At 33.6% G+C, this 25053-nt stretch overlaps 1 protein-coding gene, 1 long non-coding RNA gene and 1 pseudogene across 2 annotated transcripts; 1 reads left to right on the top strand and 2 right to left on the bottom strand.

Moving 5' to 3' along the window:
- Positions 1–883: 883 nt before the first annotated feature.
- On the bottom strand, positions 884–6003 carry CSN3 (casein kappa). Its single transcript, XM_045857681.1, has 3 exons — positions 5950–6003; positions 2502–2534; positions 884–1336 (listed from the first exon to the last, which is right to left on the bottom strand). The coding sequence occupies exons 1-3, from the start codon at positions 6001–6003 to the stop codon at positions 884–886; spliced, it is 540 nt and encodes a 179-aa protein (XP_045713637.1).
- Positions 6004–16963: 10960 nt separating this feature from the next.
- LOC123831323 lies at positions 16964–17777 on the top strand (annotated as a pseudogene).
- A 3361-nt stretch (positions 17778–21138) lies between these two features.
- LOC123831011 lies at positions 21139–22610 on the bottom strand. The gene is made up of 3 exons (XR_006787852.1): positions 22570–22610; positions 21593–21662; positions 21139–21171 (listed from the first exon to the last, which is right to left on the bottom strand). It is a non-coding gene; the product is annotated as an uncharacterized LOC123831011 (long non-coding RNA).
- Positions 22611–25053: the final 2443 nt, after the last annotated feature.

Here is a 25053-nt window from a genome sequence, read left to right as displayed (position 1 = left end):
CTCTATTACCATTATGTCACATAACAGTGTTGTATTTTAGATTACAAAGCATGTAGACATAGTATAATGCACTGAAAATATTTATTGTAAAGACTCAGAATTTTCTGACTTTCTCCCCATATTATTTTATTCTCTTTGATCTTTTTCAACTTCATTAATCTTTCTCTTTATTTTAACTTCTTCCCATAAGTTTCAAATTATTTTAGACTCTGCCATTATTCATGGTCTCAGGTAATAAATGGAAACATTTTTCATCACATTTAAGGTTCTGAAAGTATTCTTTTAATGTGTATATGCTTTTCAAGCTAAGAATTAGATTTTTTCCATAGATTTATCTTAAAATAAAAGACATCTGTGGTACTTAATGGCATGGATTCTTTCACAAATGATGTCTGATATAAAGGTATGTATGGGAAACATACTTCTTTTCACTTTATTCATACAAAAATTAGAGTGCAAGAATACTGTTAAATGATTAATATGTATTTAAACTCAAAGAAAATTTATTTTTGAAATAAGAAAAATCATGAGTTCAACATTATATTTTACTCTATTATGTGTGAATACTAATAAAATGAAACTAATAGATCTGGGAGTGTTCCAACTGTCAAAAAAAGTTTGATCGTAAAATCTCCAAGTTTTCTTCATTTCCTAAAAGATTATTTTTCACTTTTTGTTGGAATGGAATCTAATGTACCAATCCTATGACACCATCAAATTAAAATTACAATCAACTCATTTTTCCTGTCCTCATAACAGACTTAATTTATCCATTTATACTATTTAGAGTTTATAATTGTATTGATAAATCCATAAATCTTGTCTTCATTTTTTCTTTTGCTCATTTACCTGTATTGTCTTCTTTGATGCTTCCATAGAGTTTTTAAACCACGGGTGAAGTAAATGTGACTGTGGTGGCCTCAGGTGTGCTTGTGATGAATTCTGAGGAAGCTTCTTGAATAACTACAATTGTTGGTTGAATGGTAGGAGTAGATGTAGGTTCAACAGCAGCAATGGTGTTGATGGTAGGGATGACTGTTTTATCCTGAATTTTCTTTGGGGGAACGACAATAAATCGTGGATATAGGTATGGGTGACTTACTCTAGTGAGTGGGTAGATAATTGGCAGAACTTGCCATTGAGGAATTTGGGCACATGGTCTAACTGACACTTGTTTTGCATAGTATGGGTGAGGCACATATTGGCTATTAATTGATATAGCTGGTCTATATTGGTAGTAATTGAGTTCAGAGTGAGGATAGCTCTTCAGAACATAATGAATTGGAATATATTTGACTGTCTTTTGATTGACCAGTCTTTTATCATTCTCATGACACTGCAAAGAATAAATTAAGCAGAATTGTATTATTATACAGTAGAATGTAGTGATATCTTAAATTAGATTTTTTTGAAATAGTGTTGTAGTATTTAACATTAAGTACAATATTAAAAGTAGTGAACCCAGCAACCATATTATTTTGTGAGACATGACTTGTACACATTCCTTCCACTTAATTTTCAACAAAGATTAAAAATAACATTAGTTTCAGACAAATTAGATGAGTTAATCCATAATGTAAACCAGACTGGCAAGAGCTTGGCCTATAGGAAAGGTGCTCAGTAAATGTCAAGCATTATGATAAGTACAGTAGCTATAAAAATCTCAGACAGTTTTGACAAACTATACACAAATGTAACAGCACACAGAGAAAAATCAAGATTTTTATATAGATGTATGTATGTATATATATATAACCTCACCACATATTCATAATTGTTTAGAATTTTATTTATTCTAGAGATTAGGCTGAGGGGACATTTGTTTTTTTCTAAATGAATTATAGCAGGATAGTAAAATATGATGTGGGAGAATTCCTGGAACTATAGTTTAAATATTTTCAGTTTACTTTTCTTCATTAAACATCATTTAGGGAATTTTCTGTTGTATTGGTCTCTGTTCTACTGATTATGTGTAGTTACCAAATATGTCTAGATTTTTCCATATAAATGGAAACAAATGAACAAAATTACATTGCAAGCAGGCATTTCTCATAAAGAGAAACATTTAAATATATCCATTTAATCATATTTGGGAAAAAAAGGAAGAAGTAGATACAAGTACAGGAAAATACTCAAATGTGCTCAGAGCAGAATATTTCCCAAAGTCTTAAAAAAATAGGCTGGAGAGACATTAAATTCTGCATTTGTTTTCATTTTTTCTCAATACTAAATTTTGAGACAGTTTTCTCATGTTGCTCAGTATACCTGAAAATGAAAACCATATGACTTAGGCTATAAAACAAAATTAAGATTTTCAGGTGAAAATTGAGGTTGATTCATATCACGGTTTGCTGGAGTTTTTTTTTATAGTAGTTACTAGATTACTTATGGAGTTTAAATATTTATTTAGTTTTTAGACAGAGGCATTTTAATATTATTGAACTTGGCAGAGTTATACTTGGAAGTTCATGTCTCTACCAGAAATATTAAAGTAAACTTACTGTTAGTTGTTCCTGGTTTTGCACCTCTGCACACTGGTGAGGTTCAAAGAAATAAAAAGAAATGAGAAGATTTTTAAAAAGTAAGGCAGGGTCTAGATTATTTTTTGTGCTTTTAAAAACTTTTATAATAAAGACAAAACATGTTTCCTTTTAATTATGGTATTGTGAAATATTGTAAAAAATTTTTATGGTTATTTAATCTATAAAGTCTGTGAGTCACTCAAAAAGTGATAGCAATTTACTAATTAAAATAGTAATAAAGAGCCTCATGGTTAAATTATCTTAAAAAATCATTGCCTATGGAGAAATATTCAAGGTTGAAAATGATGATCTGACTTTTGTGCCAACAAATTTACTTGATACTTGTTTAAATGAAAAATATGAAAAACATACAAGGGGGAACCTCATAAAATCAGAATTTTTTCATAAAAATTTTGTATTTATTCTTACATGTTTAAACTTCAGTCACCTTCGAAATGCTCTCCATTTGATGCAATATCTATGGAGACATTTTTTTCCACTGCCCCAAACAGTTTTGAACTTGTCAATTTTGATGCTTTTTACTGTTTCTGCCATTTTTTGTTTCACCAATTTCACATTGGTAAAACATTTCACTTCAAGGACTTTCTTTATAAAGTCCTAATAAATAAAATCTTTAAAGATTTTATCTATTTATTTTTAGAGAGGGAAGGGAGGGAGATAGAGAGAAAGAGAGAAACATCAATGTGTGGTTGCTGGGGGTCATGGCCTGCAACCCAGGCATGTACCCTTACTGGGAATCGAGCCTGCTACACTTTGGTTCACAGCCTGCACTCAATCCACTGAGCTATGCCAGCCAGGGTAGGACTTTCTTTATTTAGAGAAACATTGAGTGCAAGATTGGGTGAAGAGAAAGGATGGGGCAAGGTGGTCATGCCAGTTTTGGTCAAAAACTGCTGAACACTCAGCATGGTGTCAGTAGGTATGCTCATAAATTACCCATCACGAAATGGGCAAATGTGTTGAAAGAGTCTTCAGAAAAAATTCACTGAAGCTGAATGCAGCATCTCACAACAATGCCAGCTAGTTCACTGATACCGATGGGTTTCTGGAACACTCACCTAGTGGTGGAAGCCTGTACTACAAGGGGTCCACCCTCCTGAAGATAATTCCAGTATTTTGGGTCTCCTTTTGTACTCAGTTTGTATTAAATGTATTTTTTAAAAATAAAAGGAACATTGAACAATTTTTCTTTTTCTATTCTAAGATGATTTATGAGATTTATGTAGATTTAAAATAATTGTCCCTAGCATAACATCACTGTATAAATGTTATACACATACTAGTGTTTTTAAAATCATTTTATTCATTTTTATAGTACTTTTCTTAATCTGGTTTGCAATGTACATGGAAAACCAAGAGTGAGAAAATGATTTCCACAGATGCTTATATGAGTACTTATACAGTTTTAAAAACTCACAAAGGTTTTATAAATTTTTGAGACGAAGTCATAATATAAATGTTTTGAAATGACAGTTTTAGTTTAGAACTTGCCACACATATCCCTTGGATTAAAAAAAGATTCTATAAACCTTTTGAAAGTGGTAGGTATAGAAAATTCAAAATTTGATAAAAATAAGAAAATTCAGATTATATTGAGAGAGAGACTTGTTTTCTTCTAAATGCATAAAATTACTAATTTAAAGTTTAAATAGTAAAACAAATATTATAGAATCCTCTACACTTAGAAGTTCTGATCATCTGAACATCTTAATATACTATCAATCTATATCATGCATTTCTTATGTGTATTTATTTAATATACTGTATCTTTTTTGAAGTATAATTTCATAATAGTTTTCCATATTTCTCCTAGTTTTCATACTTCTATGTTTATGGTTGAAAAATAAATGATCAATGATTATGTCACAAAATGTTTATCTTTTACTCATCATCATTAGTCTTTCAATAAATGTTTTATTATAAATAGGGAGGTAACATTTGTGTACTAGTGGTCTTTTTAAAATACTTTTTATTAATTTGTTAAGATAGCTTTTCAAAAATATAGCTTTTGGGTGGGGTGTTGGGAACAAAAATTCATAATAGGAATTATAAAATTGTTGAACAGAAATGTGACAACTTATAATGCCACCAATAGGATATGAAATTATGCAGTTCACATAATTGTTAATATAAATATTATTTGAACTATTTTTATTTTGGAGAGAAGGAATACACGAGCACATAAAAGATGCTATCACATTGCTCTTTTAATTTGTATAATCTTGACTGCTCATAAGATTGAATGATAAAATTTATACATTGTTTATTCTTCTTTTGAATTATTTGTTAAAATCCATAGGACTTGAAAATTTTGTGAAAATGGGAGTGTCCAGGGTTAGAGCAGGGTCTAGTAGCTCAGCAAGAGGTTGCTACTGGGCAGGCAGTTGTAGATAGTTTCCTAATTTCCCTTTAATTTCTGTCACTTAAAAATAAAAGCAAAGTTCAAAATGTGCAAGTGTCCACAATAAAATGAAATTTCAAGGAATAAGTGAATGAAAATAAATAAGAGTCATAATAATTCAAATATTTAAAGCATTTGGCTCCAGAATTTATCTCATAGAATAGTTTAGGAGATATGAACTTAGTGGCAAATGTAAATTTAATAACAAATGAATGATGAAACAAGGACTAGTGCCCTCCCAAATTCTATGATCTGAAAGGTGGCCATATCACATCATTCCATGATTGTCTATCCTTGCTGTTGGCAAATAACTGCCTGTATGGCCCAAATGAACATGAAAACAAAGCAGAGCAATAGTCAAAACAACAATAGAAGTTAGTCAAAAAATTAAAACTTTCTCTTGGTCTTATAGTTTTAATACACAACACCTAATGAAGAAAATGAAAACCACAATGTTGTTTATGTATATGGTCCCTGGGAAGAAATCAGTCAGTTGACATAAAGGGAAGAGTATAACAAAAGTTTTCATAAAGTTTGAATGTTAAAGGTAAATGTGTCAAGGTCTTTGAAACTGGTGGGAAAACTTGAATTAGCTTTTAATCTTTTAAGGATTTAGTGCCTGAAGAGATTGGAGTCTGTGTGAGATAGGAATTTAATTTTAAAATTTGTGATTTTGGACTGTGATGTCTGTATTCTTCTTAATAAATTATTTTTAAAGTAATTTATAATTAAAATTTTTTCAGTATTGTTTTTCCCTTTAGAACGTATTTTCTCTATAACATCAGGATTTTAAAGATTTCTATACATGATGAGGGGTGGTTTCTTAATTCCTGGGAACTAAAAAGATATTCAGAAATACATGACTTTAATTTTATAATAGAAATAAATATAAATTACTTTTAAGAACTATATCTTGCAGTTATTTAATTCTATAAAGTATAACTGTATTGAGAAATTTACATAATTAGAACCATTAAATAAATTCATTAGATGAAATTAACTCACCAAAAATGGCAGGGTTAATGCCAGCATATTCACAACTAGAAAAAAACTCTTCATAATTGCACCTAAGAATAGAAATTAAAAGTATTAAATTAAAAGGATCTGCTATTAATAATTTAGGAGTGATTTGGAACACGCTTTCTTTTTTAAGGAAATAAAAACAGATTGATGGGTAGATTTAGCCAATATGGAAATGTATTTTGTCAAAACCTCTAGAACTAAACTTGGAGTATAAAATTTATGATTTTAACTTTTGACTATAATGCTGAAAGTGTCATTACAAGGTTAATTATCTATTTATTTACTTACTGTGCACCAAGAACCTGCTAGGAAAAAGGCAGTGTGTCAAGAGGTGAGTTTAGCAGGCTGATTTGGTCTTGTCAACAGGTAGCACCAATTTTAGGAGGAGAACTGCACTATCGACAAATTACTGTGAGAAGTGAGCAAGTAAAAATGCCACAAAAGTGGTTTTCTGCAGGTAAGTTTTCCACTGAGAAAGGAAAAAATTCCTTGTGTAGGCGATAGTATATAGGTGGGACTTGCCCATGCAGATATTAATATAATAGGGAGAGAAATTTTTCAGGCAGAAGAAAAAACCTTGGGAATATCCATGCACATTGCAAATAAAGTGTTTTATAAGAAGAGCAAGATAAAGTTAGGAAGCAAGTTTAGGGCAGAAAAGTGATAGGCCTTATTTTCCAGGTTAAAGAGTTAGGCATGGCTCTATAAACAACCCAAACCAGTTGAATGGTTTTGAATTCGAGAATGATGTGACTATACATTCTTTTAGAGGACTGAGTCCTATCTGAGTCTCTATCTCTACTTGTATAACTTTGGCAAGTAATTTTCCTTGTCTGAGCCTTACCTTTGTTGCTTATAAAATGAAGTTTAAGTGATTTCTAAAATTTTGTAATTTCATGATTGATAAAACAGGAATATTTAAGATGAAGGGGAGGGAGGATATTGTGAAAAAGTTTTTTTAATAATTTGCTTTTCCATTATTCATAAATAATATGATTAACGTTATTGTTTTAGTGATAACTATAGATTTGACAATTGTGGATTTGACTGAAATATTGAAAGAAATAAATTAGTCTTACCTTTCTAATCAAGTATTGGGTTGTCACATCTGCTTATATGATCCTTTTTTAATAAATCATCTTCAGAGAGATACATGTAGCACCTCAAACTTTTAGTATTTAAGTGCATATTGTATTTGTGAAGTAAATACTAACCATATTTAACTATACGTTTTACAGCTATCGATATGCTGTACTTGTACAGACTTGAGTTGTATGAATGGAGTTTTACAAAGGAGGGTCACAGAGGAACACATCAGTCCACTCTTGTCTCAGATTCTCAGGTAATAGTGACGAGAAAGGCTGTCTACTCAACTGACTTCAGAACTGCTGATAAGATATCACTGAATGGAAAAGAACTCACGTGAAATTAAATTTGAACAATCTATATCACACTCGAGTTTCACTGAGAAGGATAGAATTTCTTATTAATTCCTCACTTGCCAGTTAACTTTTTTTTTTCAATTAAAATATATTTGACATATAACACTGTGTAAATTTAAGATGTATAATGTGTTCATTGATATATGATTGTCATAGTGGTAATTAGCACCCTTATCACATCACATAATTATAATTTTTATGGTTTGAATAATTAAGATCTAATACCTTAGCAAGTTTGATGATTTTAATAGAGAATAGTAGATATAGATAGCAATATTTTATTACAATCTCCAGCTACCTTTTTTTATGTTTGTTCTTTTTTATTTGTTACTTTTATAAAATCTAATTATTTTTCAAAGCCAAACTTGTCATTTATTCTGCGAGGCAACACTAAACTGTAAAGACTTTTCATCTTTCAGGAAGCATAGAACTTGAACTTTAAAAAAGTCAATGTATTGCAAAAAAGAGCAAGGGAAAAACAGCTATTTAAGATTATAGACTAAATTATAACATTTTCTGTGATGAATCAAAGATATCTTTTCAATTCATACAAAATTATATGACATATGCAAACATTCTGTAAAATGATAGTAATTCCTCCCTTTTTAGCATAAACAGAAATCAGAGAGAGAGGATCATATTTAAGTTATTACCTAGTCAAACCTGTGAGTATTTAAGTTTGCTTTATTGTGAAACAGTAGCATTATTCAGCTTTTGTGAGGATATGAAAGGCATGTTTTAAGACAATAGTTATGACAAATAAAATTATGACATTTGGATAGAAATAAAAATTGAAATTAATTAAGGGATCCCCATGGATTATTATGGGATAATACACCCATCTTCATGACAAGTTAGTCCTCTGTCTGTAGAGATAGGTTCATTATCTTGAACACCTTTTTTCTTTAAAATTTTCATCATCTTCAGTAGTTTAGCCAGTATCAAACTTTGACTTTAACCCAAAGTAAAATAAAAAATAAATTAGATCATAAAACCATACAAAATCTAAGATTAGGTTAGAAACTAATCTCAAGATGATGTCAGTATGTATTCAAGCTTAACAATTTAAAGCTCAGAAAAAGAAAATGTACTTCTAAAGTAACTTTGGTATTGTTATCACTAACTGGTGTGCAAAGTAATCATTCTCTCTCTTGATATTTCAATATAATTACCTTTTCTTGTGTCTGTTGGATCTTGCTTGGCAGCAGGTTGCTTTGGCCTCCTAACTGCTGAGAAGACTCAAGGCAAATAATTGAAGACTAATTAAAGGGTATTACTGTCCTGTGTCATGCAATTTATTTTCCTCCTATATTTACCCAATAGGAAAATGACAAAAAGGAAAGATTTGATGACAGCAGAATTATTTTGGGGGTCAATCTTAGTTAATGAAATGGAGAGGGGGAAATAGAGTTGCTATTCATAAAGATTGAAAAGAGACTATTGATACTTTTTAAAGAATTTTTATTTTTTATAAAGAGATATAAAGGCATTTTAAAAATATTAATTGCATTCTTAATCAACTAATCCCACCTATTTGAATTTAAAGTATTGTTAAAATGAAAAGCAACTAGCCAAAACAGTTTCATATTTTAAATGTCCTTTTTTTAAAAAAAAAAACCCATATATCAGGCAACCCTACATATATTATGAGCTATGGTTGGACTTTTTCCTTCCAGAATTACAACTGTTGTACTTAAACATGAGAAAAGTTACCACCTCTTACACACACAAGTGCAATTTTTTACAAAAGGTAAATCCAAATATAAAATATTTATATCAATATAAAGTAGGAACTTATTTGCATTTGAGCTGTGACATGGTATAAGCATTCAATAAGTGAGTGATCAACTTGTTGATTATTAATCTTTTATGAATCAAAGTTCTTTTCAGATTTTTAAATTTCAATAACATGTGAATCATTTTGGATGTGTAAAATTAAATTATTAAAATGGGGATAATTTTTCCATTTCAAGGATAGCTATTTCTGTCTTACATAGTATATATCATAAAACCACCAATATGGGGGATATTTTTGTAAAATACAACTTAACAAGCAATTTGCCTGGATAACTTAGAACAGAATATTTTCTTTTGCTTGCATTTCTCTGGGAAAAGCGTTAACTGTGATTTAACTTGAGCTGTGAAGGCCTGGCTAATGGGCGTGTTTACAGGGATCAGTGTACGACTGCCAGAATACAAACAGGAGATAATATCAGCATTGTGGTTATTTTTACATTCCTGTGTTTTTCTTAAAATATTTCTTGTCTTTGAAAGTTAGAAACAAAGTTCAGAACCCTAGAATGTTTAAGCAGTTTGTATAGGTTTTCTGTTTCTCATAGTTGGCTTCTGCTTTTCAGAGAAAGGTGGCAGAGTTTCAAAACGGCTCAAACAAGCTGTTGAAGTAATCAGATGGGCCACTCTATTTGGACTGTTTAGTCACACCATTTTCCTTTGGTTGTGATGATCGAGTGACAGTTGGGAGAATGTGGTCTGGTCAATTTCCAAATTATGGAGGTCTTCTATTCCACATGGTAATTTCTCAGTCATTGTGATAGAGCCATCGAATGATATTGATGTTAGCTGACTCTTTATTTAATTTACAAGTATTAGAGACTCAGAACAATTTTAAAACATTGTTTTATCAGGAAAGTATATTTTACCTGGGAATGCTAGGAAACTTTCCCCCTACCAAAAGAAAACCATTTCTATAGTGGGGTCACCCATTTACTTCAAATAAGAATCTGGCTCTCTTGGGAGCTTTGCAGGGCTGGGTATTATTCTTTGTGAACTTAAATTATTTCAGGTACTGTTCCAGACATTAGGGATAAATTAATAACCTTAGCAGGCAAAGATCCTGGCCCTGTGGAACTCAAGTCTAATTTTCTTGATTACTAGTGACTATATATATATGGCAATATAAGACAGCAAAGGCATTTTGAGTGACAGCTGTAGATGAACTGGATGAATTCTGTACTGGAGCCATTCAGATACCCTGCTGTTTTCCAAAGAAAAACAACAGTGAAGTCACAAGTCCCATGATAGGACATCACAGGATGTTGGAATAGTGCTGAACAAAGTCACAAAACTTACAGTGTTTGTGGCCTGGCACTGATACACCAACCTTGAGCTAGTTACATATTCATCTTAAGTGTCATGGCCTACTCCTGAAGTAGCCCTGGGATCTGGGAAGAAGACCAGCAGGGATTCTGGGTCAAGCTGCAGCTTCTTTCCATTTAAGTTCTGATACTCAGTGTCTATTTACATAACTTCTCACACAGTGGGTAAGAGGCTATTGTGTGTTCATACGTTCACATTTCAAGCACTGTGAAGTAAACATATTGTAATATGTGAAACGATGATTATTGAATCAATATACATTCTTTTATCTGTAGCAACTTCTTTTTTATTCTGTTAGCATTTCTTACATCTGATATGTACTTTACGTCTATACATTCATGTATAATTAATTCTTAAGGCATCATAAAATTAACATGTTAGTGCAAATTTATATAATTTGGAAACCATTGATAATGTAAAAATCATAGGAAAAAAGCATAAGGTGCTCTTACATTTTTAACACTAGCAAAATGGAATATCATATTTCTGCTCTCCTGTAAATAATTTACTTAAATAGATAATGCACACACTTATAAAAATAAGTAGTACTCTGAAAAATGTGGTAGACAGTCACAATCTATGCTTGTGGAAAACTTGTAAAGAGATCATGCTTTCTGTTGGACATTGATAGGGAGACCCATTTGAGGCTGTGAGTAGATATTTCATGTCACCTGAAGCCCAGAATAAGTGTCATTATGAATTTAGCATTACCCAACATGTAAATTCACACTTCAGGAACTTTTAGGATCCTAGGGTATCTGGGTTCATTGTAAGAACACAGATTTAAAAATACAAGTAATCAAGAAAACTTTCAAGTTGTGTAAAGTATTATTTATCTGTTATGATTCCAAGGCCATTGGTAGCCATCTTATGTTTACCCTAATAGAACTTTAGTTCATCTCAGACCATTTGAAATAGATAGCCAGGGCAACTATGACACTCATGTGGCCAAGTCCAAGTCCATGTGGCTACCATTTACTCCTTCGGTCAATCTCAGCAGCCTTTGGCATGGTGATTGGTCTTTCTCACTTGTAATGATTTCTTCTTTTGTTTTTTCCTCTCAAATTATTGGCTGCTCTTAATTTTTCTTTTGTTCTTATGTTCCTCAAACTCTCAGTTTGGGAAAACTTCAAGGAGTCTTTCTGAGTTTATTACCCTTCTACTGTTTCTCCCTCTCTGTTTTGAATATCATTATAACTGACCTTCTCTATTCGTATACCCTTAAATATCATCTACATTCTGTTAACTTCACTGGAGATTCAGGTATCACAAAATTCCTTTAACATCTTGATTTGTATGGAAATAGACACAACAAATGTGTCATGAACAAGGTAGAATATTTTGATTCAAACATACTCCATTTTTCAACCAAGTTCTCCTCTAGTCTTTTCCTCTATAGTAAATGATACCAGGGGCTTAAGAAAAAATCCCATGGGTTTTCTTCTGTCATCTTTTGTCTCCTCCTTCTCAACAATCTATTAGAAAAATGATATACACTATCTTGACAATATAGCCTAAATCTGCCATCACTTTCTAGTCTTATATTTATTGCATTGGTCGGTCCCATCTAGTGACATCTCACACTTTATTACCCCAATAGGTCCCTTCCTTGTAGCACTGATTTCACTCTGTCACTTTACAATTACCCCTCACACAGTTATGGAAATGGTATTTTTGGGGATATATTACTCATATAATTATTCTCTTGCTTCAAACCTTCCAAAGCAATTAGAGTAAATTTCAAATATTTTTTCAGAGCCTATTGGTTTCTATATAACTTAGTCTCCCTCCATCCCTCTTACCTTGTCTTCTATGCATTTTCTCTCACTATGTGCAGATTTAATAGCCTTTCTTTTCCTTTCCCGGAGTAAGAACTTTTCACTTTTGTTCATAGTCTGTGAAATGTTATTACCCTGATTATTCTCAGTAGTGTCTCATTTATATTATTCAGGTTTCAGCTTGAATGTTTTCTTCTTAGAAGTACTTTCTCTGGTTCCTTTTCAAAATAGTCATTTTCCCCTTCATCACTTTTTATTTTTCATAACATACTACAATATGCAATGATTTTTAAAATTGTTATATGTTCATTTACTATTCTTATTCTTCTTCCACTAGAAGGAAAGTTTCTCAATGCATACATCTAAGTCTGACACATATTAGAAATAAATTTATTTTGTGCAAATGTTTAAATATCTGAACTATTTGTTTAAGTTTCAAATTCTTGCCTCACCTTACATAAGTAAGTTCAAATTTTTACAGAAGGGATGTTCCTAGAAATCTTCATGGTTAATAAATAATTGTTTACATGGAAGTTTAGAAATCATTACTTTCTTCTGGATGAAGTCAGAACCCAGTCATGAAGAACTAAGATGGATGGCATATTATCTCTTTCTCCTAGAATTCTAATTTATTTCACTGAAAGCTGATATTACAGATAAGAGATGGGTTTTCTGAAATTGATTTTCCTGTGGGAGCATTAGAACTGACTTCCCCTCAACTATCAAGGAAGCTGAGCTCTAGATGACGGAAGCTAGATTTCAGTGTTGGTGCTCTGGTTTTATTTTATTCCCCTGTGAAAGTCCTGGGTAGTTGAAATTAGAAGCTTTTTTTACCTACTGGGGGGAGGAAAACATCAATTGCCAATGCCTCACATTGTTCTATTGCCATTAACTACCTTCAGCTACCTTGGATTTACCCAACTTTTCCCAGAAGTTTCAACTCTGCCTGGATACTATTGAATTGACGAGGAATTTTGGGAAACTACTCTCTCCCATATCTTACACATTTACAAATAAATATCAGCTCATCAGATGATATTTGTTCTCTGAATCTCTATAAAAAATGAACAGAAATGTATGTACTGAACAAAGATATTACTAAGATATTTATTACTTTTCCTTTGTTTCTAAGGTCAGAAGTTACTCCTAAGGTTAAAAAACTTCTTATATTCATTAGAAATAGATTTTAAATAATTTAATTCCCATATTTTGCTGTAATTTGCTTTGTCCAATGAAGCTAAATGTCATTAAAAAGGGGGAAAGATTGTTGGGAACATGTATAGGATGGCTGGGGATGGGGGTAGTGGTGGGGGAAAAATGGAGACAACTATACTTGAACAACAATAAAAAATGTGAAGAAAAAAAATGATCAATTTCAGTACAAAACTTCCTATCCAGTAAACATCTGTTGAACCACTAGTCTGTGCTTATCTAATCGTTGATAGCATATTTGCCCATCAAGATTCAGCTCAAAGTCACCTGTGGGGTCTTTCCTAATTTATGTAGGTGGAGCTTCTTTCCCCTCTGGTTTAAAAACAAACAACATCTCTGTAATTGCTTTATTGGAGCACTTATTTATTGAAACCATATGCATGTTTATCTCCCTTCACTAGATTGTAAGATTTTTAAAGGCAAAAAAACAAAACAAAACTTTCTCTAAATCCTTAGGTTTTAGCTCAATGCTTGGCCCAAGATAAGTATTTGTTTTTTTAGAGAATGAATAAACTCTGAAAGATTATATGGAAGACTTGTGAGTCTTCTCCCTGAGGAACTAACAGAATAGTAGAGATGAATTTAGCTCTCTGTTTACTTTTCCATAAAAACCTTTGTCAATAATTAGTGGTGCTTAGTGTCTTTATAACTGATTCTATTTTAAAATAGCATAGGGTGCTCCGTACACACTGATTTCATCAACTGTTTTAGATGGGATCATTCTGTCACCAGTCTAGTTTTGGAAATGTAGTCAAGCAAAATGACTTGTTAAACTGGCATTCTCAAGATTTTTTTCATATGTATGTATACTGTAGATTTCCAATGGTTATTTTTGGGATGAATATTTATTTGGGGGGTTATCTGGTAAAAATAATGCTTTGAGAAGCACACTTTAGGAACCAGTGCTTTTGTGTGGATTTTATCCTCATAAACCATTAGATTAAAAAGAAGATGGAGCTTTGGCTGGCTGGCTTGGTGAGAAACTGTCCCACCAATCACAATCACCAAAGGAATGATGTTGCTCTAATCTAGTGGGAGAATAATGGATTAATTTTAATAGAATGCATTTGCTCCACAAATCTAGTGGTTAAAACGTATTGACAGTGTCTTTTTTCCCCAGAAAGTTACAATGACATAATTTGAGATGAATAAAAGTTCTAATATGAAAGTTAAGGACATATACCAAAGACTTAAACACACATACACATGCAGAAGAAAGATAGTAAATTACAGAGCTGGTCCTCCCAGAGTTCTGAGCTGCCAAGGTTTGCTTTTGGCCACCCTTCATGCTCTGGTTTCCTACCTTCTTGTTACGCCTTCCTCTAGGTTTCCCATTCTGCCTTTCTTCAGTCATGCAATGGCCTCTAATCTGTCAGCTGTAAAGTTGGGATATATTCCCTATAAAATCAATTTATCAAATTATATTGAGGACAGTTTGATCCTCTTGCTGTCCCTCCCATAGTTTTAACTGGGATCACTGACTTTAATCCCAAAGAATGCATATTTATTGTTTGAGGAACCCTTAATCCCTGGAAATGGCCAAGAGAGACAACAGTTTCCCTGCTCAAATCCGGCCAAAGGCTCATTAGGCTGGCCTTGATTCACAGTCAGCTTATGCGTCAGGGCAGAAGTTCCCTCATTGATGCTAAGGGTCTCAGCTGTGGACAATTTAAACTTGGGCGGAGAAATGTAATCTTTGTTTAGAGAATTTTTATAATTTCCTGATAATTTATCTGTAGGGACAAAGGCTGCCATTGTGACATAATGGAAGGCTTATTGTGAGATCTCATTGGGTGACTTTTATTGTGTACCACAAAAGAGTTTATTTTCATCACCACCTGCTACCATTTCCTCCTTCAGAGTTTGTTTCTAGAGTGTTTATTATGGGATTTATGGGAACTGATGAGCAGGACAAATTGTCCCTCAATAAAATTCACAAAGCTTCTGCTATGTGCATTTACTTTATACAAAAGAGAAAATATAGTTGTTAAAGTAAAAGCCTATAAACTTGTCTTTTCCCAAAGCTGGCACAAATGTTAAGTTCTTGAGACATAGACATGTATATATTTTATGATCTTACATTGTCTTTGAAAAAATAATTTTATTCACAACTCGACATTTATGGGTCCTACAATTTCACCAGCAGAGTACAGGCAGGTATTAATATTATAACCAAGTAAGAAAGAACTGTTACTATTTAAATATTGACTTTAAGAAGTTTTTGTTTTTTCTTACAAAAAATCTTTTGATAACATATGTTGATATAGGTCAGTGATATGAAGCAATATATTTTTGAACATTTTATTGTATATTTTATTTATCATACATTCACTGGATACCTTCAGCTCTGCTAAGTACTGGAGAATAGTTATATTATTGTGATATCCCAGGAACTTACAATCTCCTCAGGAAGGATATAGAAATATAAATGAATTATTTTTTGGAAGGTAAAACTTAATAAGATTCATACCTAAGTGAAAAAATGCTGTGAGAAAGGGTGAAAGGGTGTAAGTGACTCACTGTGTTTGGAGAGAGGAGAAAGTTTTTCATTGGATTTGGGCTTTGAAAGATAAGGGTTTACATACTAAAACCCAGGAGTGGACATTCAGTGAAGGGAGCATAGCATCAGCGAAGGCACAGCTGTGTGGGAGTGAAGGCCAGTTGTGGGGAATGGCAATGGCCTGGTGTGACAGCAGGGGTGTTAGGGAGGCTGGGCTGGTGGCAGGGGAATTTGCAAAGTACTTAAAGATTAGTATGCAGGAGGCCTTGAATGCCATGCAGAGGAAAACAGATTTTAAAAGATTTTATTTATTTACTTTTAGAGAGGGAAGGGAGGGAGAAAGAGAGAGAAACATCAATGTGCGGTTGCTGGGGGTCATGGCTTGCAACCCAGACATGTACCCTGACTGGGAATCGAACCTGTGACACTTTGGTTCACAGCCCGCGCTCAATCCACTGAGCTACGCCAGCCAGGGCTGGGAAACAGATTTTATATCGCAGGCAGTAAGAAGCCTTCCAAGGCATTGGAGCAAGTCAAAATATAAGTCAATACATGTTTTGAAAAATCACACTGGTGGCAGTGGACAGATAGATCAACAGAGGAGGTGATGGGTGGCTGTTTCCTTTCTTATTATGGTTTTGATTTCCCTCCTGAAATGAAGTGAAAACATTGACTTAACTAGTCTTCTTTGGCACTGCCATCACACAGGCCTGGACTCAGAATTTGTTTGCTAGATCAGCAGCTGAAACAGAGGCATAGGAGTTGAAATAGTCTGGTGGTGTATTTCTTTTCTGCCACATACTAGATCTATGACTGGTAGGTCCACAGGACTTTCATGATCTTCAGAACCCCTGTTAAAATGTGATTACTGTACAGAGATTAAGTAGGATTTGATGATATAATGACTCAGAAAAAGTATTCTGGCTCTCTTCTCCCTTTGTTCAAGGATGCTGAAGGGAAAGAAGGCTAAGGGGAAGAAGGTGGTGCTGGCCCTTGCTGTCATAAAGAGGCAGGAGGCCAAGAAAGTGGTATATCCTCTGTCTGAGAAAAAAAACACAAGAATTTTGGCATTGGATAGAACATTCATCCCAAAAGAGACCTCACCTGCTTTGTCAAATGGCCCCACTATATATGGCTGCAGTGGCCAAGGGCTATGTCTATAAGTGTCTGAAAGTGCCTCTTGCCACTAACCAGTTCATCTGGCCTTGGATGCCAAACAGCTATACAGCTGCTCAAACTGGCCCACAAGTACCAACCAGAGACAAAGCAAGAGAAGAAGAGGAGATAGCTGGCCCCACCTGGGAAAAAAGCTGCTGGCAAAGGGTATGTCCCCACTAAGATGCCACCTGTCCTTCTAGCAGGGGTTAACACTATCACGAGCCTGGTGGAGAACAAGAAGCCCCAGCTAGTAGTGATTGCAAATGATGTGGATCCCATCGAGGTGGTTGTCTTCCTGCCTGCCCTGTGCCAGAAGATGGGTTTCCCTACTGCATCATTAAGGAGAAAGCCAGGCTGGGGTATCCAGTCTACAGAAACAATTGCACCACTGTTGCCTTCACACAGGTTAACTCGGAAGACAAGGGAGTGCTGGCTAAGCTGGTGGAAGCTATCTGGGCCAATTACAACAAGAGAGGTGATGAGATCACTACCATCTCTCCCATCTTTTACCATGGGAGGCAATATCCTGGGTCCAAAGTCATGGCTCACAATGCCAAGCTGCAAAAGGCCAAGGCTAAGGAAATGGCCACCAAACTGGGCTAAGTCTACACTGTTGAGTTTTCTGTACATAAAAGCAATAAAAATTATCCTTCAAAAACAAAGCAAAATAAACAAAAATGATGATACCAGGATGATAAACATGCTATTTTAGTATCTCACCCATTACCAGCTTTGAAGTTAGAGGTAGTAGTTGAGTGGTTTTGAAATCCTTTACCAATGCTTATACCCTACTGTGAATAAATTACAGATTTAATTGAACTATTGAGACTCAATTACTCATACTGTTTTGAATTAAATTAAATCAGCCTCTGGCTCTATTAATACAGTCAGTGCAAATACAGAGCGTAAGCTGCTGAATAGACTTTCATTCAAGGTATTTCCAGGGCTGATTGATTTTGGTTACCTCCACTCATTGTACTTTCTCTAGGCTGTTTACTTATCAAGAAGAGTATATTACAACTTGTGAAAATACAACCAAAGTGTCACAGGTTCAATTCCCAGTTAGGGTACATGCTTAGGTTGCAGGCCATGACCCCCAGCAACCGCACATTGATGTTTCTCTCTCTCTCAATCTCCCTCCCTTCCCTCTCTAAAAATAAATGAATAAAATCTTAAAAAAACTTGTGAAAATATATTTTGTATTACTACTGATAACACACATTTAGAAAATAGGAAACTATAATCTTTTTTATGTTAACAAAAGATGACTACAAAAGAAATTGATGAGAGAATACTGTATGTAACTTTAATCATTTATTTTTCTTTGATTAACAGGATTATTAATTCTTCAAAGAAGTGGCTTGCATTCCATTTTAGTGACCTGAAAAAATAACAGGCATACAGTTATTAATCTTAATGGGTCATTTACTTGTGAACTTGCAAGGTTTTTGCTTTTTAAGTGTCTCAAAAGTACATCTAGTTTAAGAACTGGGAAACTTTCTGCTCAAGGAGACAGTAAATACAAGAAAGAAGACAGAGGTCTTCTTTCAGTGGTAGGTATTAGCTGATTTTTTTTCTAGAAACTAGGACACAGAATGGTCCTCTGGGTCTTAATATAATCTTTAATATACTTTTAATATAGTCTACTTTCCCTTAATTCATCAGGTAATTGACAGACCATCAACTTTGTTTCTGATATGGGAAGATGAAAGGGGCCTCTACTATAAGTGGAACATTCAGCCTCTAGGATTTTTTAATAATGTGACAGTCATAGGCTAGGTTTGAGTTTTTAATACTAGTTAGAAAAGCACATGATTTTCTAAGGAGTAGGCAAAAATCAAGTTTAGATCCTACATCTACAAGTTCATCTATTATAATCTCCACTTTGGTTAAAGTTTTGCCTTCTTTAGCCTTCTGATTCAGTCCCAAAATACACATACGGTGATGATAGTAGATGTTTAAAACTGTTTTGTAAAAGTATTTTAATAAGAAAGTATTTGTTTCTATTACATCACAGGAAAGGAGGGTTTCCAATTGCGATGTTGATAAGATCATGGAAGGACACGTGTGTATCTCTGAGTAGAGATGCTAACAATCTTTATCGGAGAAAAAGGTTGAAACAAATTGTAAATGAGTGTGGCTAAGTGAAAACATTTTGATCTTTTGTTTTCATGGAATGATGCATTGCAATCTGCAGACAAACAAATGTAAAAAATGCATGCCTTGTACTCTGTATACTTACCACCTATTGCATCTGACATTGTACCAGGACTTTCTTGTTTACTGTTCATTGATAGGTGTGGGGCCAGGCAGAGGTAACAGAGGAGGAAAGAAGCAATATCTAAACCATGGGTACCGTCCAGGGGGGAATGGTGGATATGGGCCAAATGGTGGGTATGGGTAAGGAGGCACATAAAACTGCGAAGGCGATTCATTGCTCCCACTGAGCTGCTGGGGAAAAAAAAGAAATTAAAAAGGCTGTTTTACCCTTTGAAAGGAAAGACACAAGATAATCTTTTAACATGTGTCTTCATTTTTAAGTAAAAGGCTTTAGAAACTCTAAAATCATTTACCTTTCTTTTGTTTTGCTTATAAAAAACTAACTTTTCTTTGTGTAATTAAAACTAAGTATATTTAAAAATCAACTAACTTGAGGACTACTGTACTTGAACAACAATAAAAAAGTTAAAGAATAAATAAAAATCAATGAATTGTATCTGCTTTTATTATAGTAGGTGATAAAATAGGTATAATTTTTCTGTTATAATGTAATTTAATAGCATGCATAGTATTTTAAATGCACTATGAAGTGAAAATCTGATGATTTCACAATTTTAAAACTTTTTTTGTTTTTAATTGTTTTCTATGTGTACTAAGAACAGAGATTTGATTAATTTACATCATTTTAGGAAATTTTAGGAAATTGCTTAAAGATAACTATGTTCTTGTACTTTTCTACTCATAGCCAAATTTTCAGATAACTACTTCTATTAACTATAAGGCCAAAGGGAAGGATATGGGTGAGGGGATGTCAAATGTCTCCCTTTGCATTTATACAAGGTCTGTACCCAAACCATGTGTTAGACACAATCTCCTATTCATCTCTTCTCTCTCCCCCCTTTCCCTCTCCCTCTTCTATCTATATCCTTACCAAGTTCTATTTCCTTAACACTACAGTTTTAGCCTCAAAGCTATGCTGCCTTTCAAATGAAAAGATTTCTCTGAGCCCTGACTTGTGTGGCTCAGTTGGTCAGCCATCATCCCGCAAAGTGAAACATTGTTGATCTGATTTTGGGCTAGAGCAAATGCCTGGGTTCTGGGGTGGGGCATGCATGGGAGGCAGCCGATGGATGCTTCTCTCTCCCGTTGATATTTGCCCCTCTTTCTTCACCCTTCCCCCTCTCTCTAACAAATACATATTTTTAAAAAAGATTTTTATGAGTATAAACAAATTCCCAAACAAAACTCCTTCTTTTCAAATTTTCTTTCCTTTTCCAAAAACATTTTTTTTGATGAACTGTTTAATCCTAAATGTTCCATTACTGAATTTACCTCCGGTGGTATTATCAATGCTTGCACACATTTCCTAGTTCTCAGGTTTTAATTATCATTATTTTTACTTTCTCTGGAATAGACTTTGTAGAGTTAAAACAGAGTGGAGGAATTAGAAATTATGAACCTTTATTAAATAAGGCTTGATAATTTTAGGAAAAGATATCATAACTCAATTTATCACAGAATGATACACATTTCAATTCGGGTCCCATTGTTACATGAGGAACTCCCATTATTCCCTTCGTGTAAGCAGAGATCAAATCCCTGAAGTCTACACTGTTGAGTGCTAATAAATAAACTCTCAAGATTTCTCTAGAGTTTGAGAAGTTTGGATAAAGGAGTATCTTTAACCACAGTTACAGACATTTCACATGAAAGCTTTATATGTTAAAAAAGAAATGTAACTTACACTTCGTGGTTCTCTTTCCTGGCCTGGAGTGACCTGAAGTTCAAACAGTGAAATTAATTTAAGTCATGCTGGCGAAGCACACAAACTGAGAGACTTGTACACACTGTATGGAGGAAAGAATTTGACTTCTCACTACCTGATATTTTCTCATAGCATTCATTTCTTTAAAATATCTAGGATTTGAGTGTCCATAATATAATGTAGGAACCATTTTCTGATGAGTCCTAACATGTATTTTAAATGACACTAATTCCACTATATCAAGGCTATGTGGAATTGAACTATGAAGTGAACAATATATCATTTATAATGTTTTCTAGAATATAATATTAAAAGAGCAGGTGTTAGACATGTTTATGAAGTAGAATACAGTGTGTGTGAAGAGAAAAAATTTGGATTCCTGATTAGACTAAAATAATACTGGTTACTCTGGTGTGTAGAACTGGATACTTACCGGGAAACCAACTGTTATTGCCAAGATGGCTGCGATCAGAAGCAGTAGCTTCATCTTACACTGAAACAGCCTGGAAGTCAGCAGAAAGACCAAATGTTAGCATGAATTTAAAAAAATCCAGGTATAGAGTATGTTAAGTTACCAACAGCTCTCTGATGTTGGGCAAATCACTTAACAAATTCAGGAGACAATTTTAGAGAAGACAGCATTCAAGCTGAGCATTTACAATAGGAAGATATTAAAGAATTCACCGGTTATTCAAAGCCAGATTAAGTAAAGAGTAAATGATACCATCACAGACTTCCAGATTAAGTCTTGCAGTGAGGACATAGCATAATCACCAATTACCACATTTTATTTTTTTACTTTTCAAGCTGCACCACCCATAGCAATATATGGATGTATGTCTCTGAAAGATGCATCGCTCTGGAGCATCACCTTTATTCAAGAATTTATAAGAAACTAAGTAGTTCTATATTAAAATCAGCATGATATAGAGTGGAATATAACTACAGCAAAATTTAAAGGTCAAACAGAGGCTACAAATAAAGTGGCAATTGTTCATAGTTTTGAGAGTGTCTGGTATTGCATGTTCCCTTTGTTTCCTGACTTGAGACCCATAAAATAAAAATGATGAGCCTCACTCTGTAACCGTCTCAGTGTGCCACCCAGCCAGCCCTCCAACCCCACTGAGATTTTTGGCCATTCTAAAATACACACTTACTATGTATGGAGATCTTAAGAAATATTTATCCCAAATGATTGTCTAATTACTTAGCTTACAAATTCCCAAGCAACCATTACATGAAAATCTCAATAATTTTTACTTTTGACGGTTTACAGGATATGTGTGTATATATATATATATATATATATATATATACACACACACACACACATATATAAGTTATAATTTACACACATATATAAAATTATATATATGTCTTAGTTTGCAATGATATTTAATATTTTCTCACCTGAAGCTTTCCAGTCAGTTTCTTTTCTAGGATGCTGCTGCAGGTGATGGGGAATGACTGGCCCTGGATTTTACAGCTGTTTTATACACTCTGAAGTGGATGGAGTGAAGGCGGTGGCTTGAAGGCCTCTCCCCTGGGATCAGTTATGACTCAGTTGAATCATCAGCCCTCACATTGTGTTGAAATTGGGGAATAACAGACATTTGCAGTTTCATTGAAACTTTGGTTGAGTGACTACCGACTATATCTATTTGTGGTTTCTTGTGAAATTTTGTGTACCTTGTATATGCAAACCTTATCATTTCACCTAATGATGTTCCTGTTCTTATTTAAATTTTTTCTTTAATTTCCCCAATTAAAATTTATTTTCTAAGTATCCTGTTTTTATCATAATTTATTAGAAAACTTTTTTTTGGTAGTGTAATTTTAAGAAGACAAAGAATCTTCAAAAATGTTAAAGATGGGATGAAAACTCTTTGCATGATTTTGCTTTCAGTTCTTAGGTTTTAGCAAGCAGGGTTAGAGCTTCTAACAGCAATAGACCATAGTTTTGGAGCATAAAAGCATTGTGATTACCTTATAAAATGTTATACTCTTTTTCAATCAAAGCTTTAGTTAACAGAAAGGGTATAACCATCAACTGTAGGACTAAAGCCTACAGACCTCAAAAAATTCAAGAATCACCTTATATATGTGTGTATACTGTTTGTGCTATAGTCAAGTCATAAAACTTGGGATTTTTACTATTTATTTGAGAGCTCTCAAGAATATTGAATCCTTGAGGTCAATTTCTATTTCAGCAGAGTTCATATGATCCAAATAGTAGTAATGTATCAATGTCCCTTCTTTTCCTTTTTCCTTTATCAAGATATCTCAGAAAAATAATAACAAGTTACATTTCTTGAGGACTTGACTTGCTTAAGAGCAAACCTAAACACTTTGTATGTATTGCATTATTTAATCCTTAAAACAATCAACCCTGAGAGTAAAGTGCTATTATCAACATCGCCCCATTTTACAGATTAAAGGACTGAGAAGTAGAGAATGCTCACAACAGGCCTAAGGCATCATAGCTAGTACTCTGGCAGATATGGTATCGAGCACCTACGATTTCATTCTAAAACCCACATTATCCATTAGTCTTTTATATTGGCACTGTAGCAGTTTAGAAAAATCAGTGCAAAGCAGGAGAAACATTAAATTTTCTTTATCTGTAACTGAAAATTCAATCTTATTTCATCGATGTAAAGAAAACTGCTTTGATTAGAAACTTAATTATTAAATTTAGTATCATGTTGTATCAGTTTTCATTTTGACCAATCTAAGAGTAGATTTCCCCAGGACTAGGGAAAATAAGTGTGTGTGAATATGTATTTGTGTGTGTGCATAACATACTCTTCACTTCCTTATCTGACAACCTGTGTTTCAATTTCTTTTACTTATCTGAAATTATATTAAGAGCTGCCACCTAGCCTGTCTTCCACTCCTGCAATTGTTCTAAAAGCTGCCAATTACCTCTTAATTGGAAAAACCATAAATGCTTTTCTGTCTTCATGTTATTGATATTTCTTGGCATTTATTAGTGGTGTCTGCTCCCATCTGGAAGCTTATTTTTCTTTTAGCTTTTGGCTTCTTAAAAGGCTTCTTAAAAGCACTCTCTCTTGTTCTTTTTCAAATTTTCTGATAGCTACCTTAAGTCTTTGCTGATTCTTTTTCCTCAATTCATTGTACATAACCTCTTATCTTTTTAGTTTACTTGGCCTGAATAATAACATCTACATGTACCTTCCTAACCTATGTCTTCAGCTTGAAGTTTTTAGTTTGACATCTTTATCCAACTGCATATTCCATTTAGATCTCTGATAAGTACGACTGAACATTGAACTTTTTATTTTTCACTCCAAAGCTCCTCCTTACTTTTATTTAATCCTTCAGAGGATGGTTGTCAATCACTTATTCGTCCTACTTAGAAATCTGAAGCTCACCCTACACTTTCTTTGCCTCTTCCCTTTGGCATCTAATGCTTATTAAGTTTGCCTTCCTGCATATTCCTAGAATCAGTGTCTTGCATCCTTATTGTTATTTCCTTCATTTATTCCTCATTCTCTTTTGAACTGTAAGAATAGCTTCGTAATTAGGCTCCCTGTCTTTGATATTTTCTCTCCATTTTTCTCATTATCTTCTAAAGTGACTTTCAAGCCTTTTAAAGTGCAACTCATGTTGTAACTGAGTATACATACACATACAACAGAAAGAGGGTTTTTAAAATACATAATAGTTTTATATATTACACTTTTTAAATGCATAAGATTTTTCCAGCTTTATTGAGATTTATTTGACATATACCATTGGGTAGTTTAAGTGTACAATGCAATGGTTTGTTATAAGTATATGTTGTGAAATGATTAGCATAGCGAGGTTGGTTAACACATCCATCACCTCACGTAATTACCTTTTTGTGTATATGTGTTAAGAATGTAAGAC

This window comes from Phyllostomus hastatus, unplaced genomic scaffold, assembly GCF_019186645.2.
Source record: "Phyllostomus hastatus isolate PE091 unplaced genomic scaffold, TTU_PhHast_1.1 phas_scaffold_1674, whole genome shotgun sequence".
NCBI lineage: Eukaryota > Metazoa > Chordata > Mammalia > Chiroptera > Phyllostomidae > Phyllostomus > Phyllostomus hastatus.
The sequence above is the reverse complement of the archived record's forward strand: the minus strand, read 5'-3'. Positions and strand labels throughout refer to the sequence as shown.